The 6,732-nt window shown below is 45.7% G+C and overlaps 1 protein-coding gene across 1 annotated transcript in view; it reads left to right on the top strand.

The window, feature by feature from the left end:
- Myo5b (myosin VB) overlaps window positions 1–6,732 on the top strand; it is a 179,537-nt gene that overhangs the window by 11,736 nt on the left and 161,069 nt on the right. The window contains exons 4-5 of the mRNA XM_013018885.1: window positions 1,546–1,717; window positions 4,150–4,294. Of these exons, the coding sequence (XP_012874339.1) occupies window positions 1,546–1,717; window positions 4,150–4,294 (317 nt within the window). The remainder of the gene's footprint in view (window positions 1–1,545; window positions 1,718–4,149; window positions 4,295–6,732) is intronic.

Here is a 6,732-nt window from a genome sequence, read left to right as displayed (position 1 = left end):
CTTCAGCTCAAGGCTAGTGCTCTACCACTTGAGCCACAGCGCCACTTCCGGCTTTTTTCTTTTTGCTTATGTGGTGCTGAGGAATCGAACCCAGGGCCTCAGGCATGCAAGGCAAGCGCTCTACCACTGAACCACCTTCCCAGCCCTTGGGATTATTTTTGAAATTTCAGATTCCCGGGTCCTCCCTTGGAGCTCCTAACACATAAATTAGGCTCAGGAAACTATGTTCACAAGCTCCGTAGGTGATTCTTAAGAACACTGTAAGAAATGTGACACGTGGGTAACACATGGCGACTGGTCGCCGAGTTCCTCCCATTCAAATGTTTAACAATACCAAGCTGCTCCTGCTTAAATGCTTAAATACCATCAGCTTTAATAAACTGCACATAGGTATGTGTATGTGTGTGTATAGGATTCTGAATGTGTCCTGTCAAGCACTCAGATCATCTAAATACTATGCCAAGGAAGGATGCAGGCATCGGAGATTAGCCTTTAAGATCTATAATACTGCTCCCAAGTGCCTCCTATACATTAGGTCAGAGCAAAATTACTTCCCCCGAGCTTGCAGTGAGGTTATAGAGCAATATGTATGCAAATGGCACAACTTGAGGCCACTTACAAAGGACAGTTCATCAGTTGTTAGAATAATAAAGAAAAGCAGGGGGGAAGGGGGGAATGTGTGGTTTGCCGGGAGATAAACTCCTGCCAATGGGGCAATCCAGAAAGGTCTCTTAGATGGGAGAAATAATACTCCTGTGACAACTGGAATTAAAGACTCATGAGGAATTTTCTTCATTAAAAACTTGTAGAATCCTCTTAAATCTACTTGTGCTTTCTGAATTTCTTATGTTAGTCGTTTATGGTGATATACTGGGATTATGTCACTAGCAAAATTTCCACCTATGCTGATGTCTTTTTTTTTTTTTTTTTTGTCCAGTCGTGGGGCCTGAACTCAGGGCCTGGGCGCTGTCCCTCAGCTCTTCAGCTCAAGGCTAGCGCTCTACCACTTGAGCCACAGTGCCACTTCCGGCTTTTTTCTTTTTGCTTATGTGGTGCTGAGGAGCTGAACCCAGGGCCTCAGGCATGCAAGGCAAGCACTCTACCACTGAGCCACCTTCCCAGCCCCTAGGCTGATGTCTTATGGGAACCAAAGGTATCTTGTTCACCTGCCTTTCCTTAAAGGCACCGGTGGTTTACACCTATAATTCTAGCTACTCAAGAGGCTGAGCTATGAGGATTGCAGTTCAATGCCAGCCCCGGCAGAAAAGTCCAGGAGATTCTTATCACCTATTAGCCACCAAAAAGCCAGAAATGGAGCTGTGGCCTAAATGCATAGAGCATCAGCTCTGAGTGAAAAAGCTAGGGGACAATACCCAGGCCATGAGTTCAAGTCCCAATACTGAAACAAAACAAACCAAAAATATTATTTATCTTCATCTCAAATGTTCATGCTAGGATAGTGATCCCAGCCAAGAAGATGATTGTATACAGGCAGAACTTGTCATAAGAACTGTACCTCTTTGTTTGCTGCTTGCTTTTCTTTAGATTCGGGAATACCCAGTAGATGTCCAAAGCAACCAGCTGCCCTTCCTGCGGAATCCAGATATCCTGGTGGGAGAAAACGACCTCACCGCCCTCAGCTATCTTCATGAGCCTGCAGTTTTGCATAATCTGAAGGTCCGTTTTCTGGAGTCCAACCATATCTACACTTACTGTGGTAAGTGGAGACATTTATTGGTTGTGTGTGTTTGAAAGTGGTTACCATCTTGAGATGACTTGTTTAGCTCAAACCATTAAGCATCCTGCCTTCAGTCTCATGGGTAAGTCTCATCAGAGCCCCTGCGAATGTTTGCAGACAATGAAAGTAGCTTAATTAGCTTGCCTTAGTTTCTGTGGGTTGACTGGTCCACAATCATAGCTCAATAGGGAAGAAACGGGCCATACACAGTGGAGCAGCTGGTGGAGCTCTTGCTTGGAATTGCAAAAGAACATTACGCAAATCCTGGTGTCCTGCCTGAAGCATGTCTTCATCACTGAACACCTGCACATGTGTACCTGGCTTGTGTTTCTACTTGAATGGGCCTCTTTCCTCTCTTTCTGTTTCCTATGTACAAACATGGTACTTGAATACTTACTGAATTAGTGAGCTTTTGCTCACTAACAAAGGCTTACAGCAAAAAGTCCTGAAATTGTCATAGTTGCTTTTCTTGAAACTTCTTTTCTTTCCCAGATGCCTGGGAAAATGTCTTTTAGACCACAGACAAATTTTCCTATCTTGTCTCAGAGACCGAATTTGATGTTTTTCTTCGTAATTTCTCAATTATCAACTTGTCTCACCAGTCTATGTAGGATTCTACTATATTCTAGGATTCCCTGATTGCTCAATCAGCCTGGCTCTTGATTCCATCTTTGCACTACATCCTTGGGGGGGATACAGACATAAGAAGAGAAGAAGAAATATGTACTCTGGTATCATAATAATTTTAAAAGAGCAGACATACTGCTGAGGTTCCTTCCCTCCGTCATTCCCACTACCCTGAGGACATGCCCGGCAATTGCACTTGCTGAGGCAGCCGAGACACTGAGAAACTAGTGCCCAAATCACAGGCAGAGATTGAGCCAGTCTTGGACGTGAGGACATAAACTGTACTCCCTGCCCAACCATTGGTTATACTTCAGATAACCCACATACTGTGAAAGTTCCATTCCCAGTCATCTTGTTTTTACCAATTTACTGTTATTTTTGGGGGGAGGGGGTCTGGTCGTGGGGCCTGAACTCTGGGCCTGGGCACTGTCCTTCAGCTCAAGGCTAGTGCTCTACCACTTGAGCCACAGTGCCACTTCCGGCTTTTTTCTTTTTGCTTATGTGGTGCTAAGGAATTGAACCCAGGGCCTCATGTATGCAAGGCAAGCACTCTACCACTGAGCCACCTTCCCAGCCCTTCAATTTACTGTTATTAACAAAGATTGTCTTTTTGAGGAAGTTTTGTGGTGAGATTTCCATACGTGCATACAGTGTCTGATGATCAAATTTACTCTCCTGATTATTCTTCCAATTTCACGCTTTCTCAGATTTAAATTTTAGGTAGGTTTTTAAGTCTACTACCTGGGATAGACTGGGTACTATCCCTTGGCTTTCTTGGTCAACGATAATGCTCTACCACTTGAGCCACAGCTCCATTTCCAGCTTTTTGGTGATTGATTGGAGATAAAGGTCTCACTTCCTGCCTTGCTTGGCCTCCTGAGGTAGCTGAGATTACAAGTATGAGCCACAGATGCTGGGCTGTATCTGTGTTATGAGCTTAGTTTGCTGAACATTTGTGTAAGTGTGTGTACAGAATAATCACAGACATACTTGAATATTTGTATCCATTTCCCTTAATATCTCATCATAGAAACACACAGATCATGTCTTTAGTTGACTGGTGAAGACTCATTCTATTACCCTCTTCTTGTTTAGATTTTGGGGGATTGTATGGGCAAGAGTAGAGGTTGTACTCAGGACCTTGTATTTACTAGGCAGGCGCTCTAATGACAATCCACCAACCCTTTTTGTGTTGTATGTGTCAGTACTAGAATGCAAACCCAGAGCCTCATGGTCTTGTATGAACTTATTTTTTTTTCTTTTGCTGGCATTCTACTACTTAAGCCATGCCTCCAGCCCTAGTCCAGCTTTATTTGATAGTTAGTTGGAAATGGAGACTTAGGGTCTTTCCTGACCAGTCTGATTTTAAACTGCAGCCCTCAGATCTCAGATTCTTGAGTAGGCAGTGTTACAGAGCTAATGGCACTCAACTGTGTTGATTGTTTCTGAGATATGGTTTCTTTATGCCTGGGGCTGACCTAGACTTAATCATCCTATTTATGCTTCATCCTGTCACTGGGATGACAGGCAAATGTCACCTCACCCAGCTATTGTTCCTCTCCCATAGCTTGGATGACAGGAGTGTACACTGCACCAAGCAATTAATTGAGATGGAATTTTATGAACTTTGCTTTGGGCCAGCCTCAAACTGTGATCACCTGATCTTGGTTTCCAAAGTAATAAGGTTACCACAAAGTTGAGTCTCCACACCCAGCTTGTTAACTTTGACATGTGGGAATGGTTCCTAAAGCCGAGGCCAACCAGACTTCCTTGTCTGTTTGCAGGAATTGTGCTTGTTGCCATTAACCCTTACGAACAATTGCCGATCTACGGACAAGATGTCATCTACGCCTACAGCGGCCAAAACATGGGTGACATGGACCCTCACATCTTTGCTGTGGCAGAAGAAGCGTATAAGCAGATGGCCAGGTGAGAAGAGACTGGGCCCAGGAGTGCTCCTGGGAATCGGGACAGGGAGGACGCTGCTACTTCCCTTCGCTGCTGCTGATCACGTGGAGAGGTGATGAGCCCGGGAGGAAGCATGGCATGTAGCGCCAGTCCAGTTTCCTGCCTCATCCCTTCAGATCTGTACTTGCTCTTGTGAGCTTGAACCTGGCGTTGTAGAGCAATGGCTCCATAGATTTAGTTCACTTTTTGAGCAACAAAGTCTATTCCTTGTCTTTCATCTCTCTCAGATGAGTACTTTCTTGACCCTCTTCTCTCCTTTTTTGGCATAATAGAACCACTGTATAACCTCTCCATTTGTGTACCCCTGCCTGGTTCCATACACTCATCGAGGACTCCACTTAGAAGACAACTTCTTGAAGTGGCAACATTGGGGGCTCTCTCATGTTCTTGCTGTTTCTCTCCCTCCCTCTCCTTCCTTTTCCCTCCGTTTCTCCCTAGCTCTCTCTCTCTCTCCCTTTCTCTCTCTCCCTCTCCCCCCCTCTCTCTCCCTCTTCCTCCCTCCCTCCTCTCTTTCCCTTTCTCCCTCTCTTTTCTGCCAGTACTAGGGCTTGATCTCAAGGTCTGTGTGCTGTCTCTTAGCTTTTTCACTCAGGCTGGCACTCTGTCATCTGAGCCGGAGCCACGTCCAGCTTTTCTGGTGGTTACTTGGAGATAAGAGTTTCACAGACTTTCCTGCAGAGCTGGCTTTGAACCAGGATCCTCAGAACTCAGTCTCCTCAGTAGCTGTGCTTGTAGGAGTGAACCACTAGTGTGCCTGGTCTACAAATTTGTTTCTCTCGCCATGCTAGGGATTGAACCCACAGCCTTGTGCTTTCTAGTGGGCAAGTGTGCTTCACTGAGCTCCTTCCTCAGCCCTCCCTTTTTATAGCTCTAAAAGACAAGTGCAAATCGGGTTTGCCAGAAAGTGGGCTTGGTGGTGGTCTTTAACTTTTCAGATGTGAAGGAGAAGATAGTTTTTATCAGTGTTCAGAGGAAGTGCATGTGTGAATTAATACTTAAGTGCTGCGTTCTTTCCGAGGGACCTTGCCTGCCTCTTCCAGCGAGCTCCTTGGAGCTAGTACCAGATGGGCGGTTCAGGTGAATGAGAGGAGCCAGTCAGTGTTTGGGAGGAAGTCCATTCTTCAGTGGATTTCCAAGTAACTTTTTAGCCAATAGAAACTTTGTAGTTTCCATGAGGAAAGACTTTGATCAAGTAAACTAATAAAGCCTACTAAAGATATACTTAAACTAAGCAGTACTTAGAGAACTGTGAAAGTTCATAAATAATGATCTGATTTACTTCTCTAAAATAGGGAGTTAAAGTGATGCCACCTTCGACCTCTCTAATTGCATAACAGAGATCCTATTCATCCGCTACCAGAAGCCAGCACAGTGGACTTGCTGCTGTGTACCTTCTGTCTACCGTTATGGTTCGGGCAGATTGTGGGGAGCATGGGCAGTGTGTTCTGTGTACTCTGCCTTGTCACATGTGACAATGGGAGGGCGTGTGTGTGGCGCCGAGAAGGGAGGCTCCTATGAGAGTCCACATTGGCTTCAGATGAGGGCACAAGTTAGCTTGGTGGTGAAGACTTCCTGCCTTTATAAAGTTAGGACAGTTGCCTAGGCCTTGTCCTTTCATGGATATCTCTGGAGCTGGAGTGCTCCCTTCCCCTCCCCTCCCCTCCCACCCCTCCCCTCCCCTCCCTTCCCCTCCTTTCCTTTCCTTCCCTTCCCCTCCTTTCCCTTCCCTTCCCCTCCCTTCCCCGCCTTTCCCTTCCCCCCTCTCCTCCCCTCCCCTCTGTTCTCTTCTTTTCCTCTCCTCTCCTCTGCTCTCTTCTCTTCTCCTTCCTCTTTTCATTTTCAAAGGCATCTTGAGTCCCCTATAGGTTTACGAGTCTTTCTAGCTTCCAGTTTTTATTCACTCTGTGGGTCCATTTAACAGGATGCCTATGTTCTTCTCCCCCAGTACCTGACCCCAGGCCCTGCTGTACTTGGGTTATTTTGCGGGTTTGGGGTCTTGTTCACACCCACTGGAGAGAGAGGGATGTGGGGGTCAAAGGCAGTGGTGGTGATAAACTATCTTACCAAAGGTAGTGAACTTGATGGCTGAGCAGTTTGGATATTAGCCAACTAAGCCAGGATTTTTGTATTACTAAGGGTTTGTTTTAAGGTTTCAAGGTTCATATTTGTTGTACCCAATGAATTCTAGGGTGTACTAAAATACTTTTACTGATGTTTTGTGGTGGTGGTGGTGACCATGGGGCTTGAACTCAGGGCCTGGGTGCTGTCCCTGGAGCTCTTTTGTTCAAGGCTAGCATCCTGTCACTTTGAGCCACAGCACCACTTCCGGTTCTTTGGTGGTTAATTGGTGATAAGAATCTCGCAGACTTTTCTACCAGGTCTGGCTTTGAACCACAATC

Source organism: Dipodomys ordii, unplaced genomic scaffold (assembly GCF_000151885.1).
Source record: "Dipodomys ordii isolate 6190 unplaced genomic scaffold, Dord_2.0 Scaffold43, whole genome shotgun sequence".
In the NCBI taxonomy this organism is placed as follows: domain Eukaryota; kingdom Metazoa; phylum Chordata; class Mammalia; order Rodentia; family Heteromyidae; genus Dipodomys; species Dipodomys ordii.
This window is presented reverse-complemented; position numbering and strand designations above follow the sequence as displayed.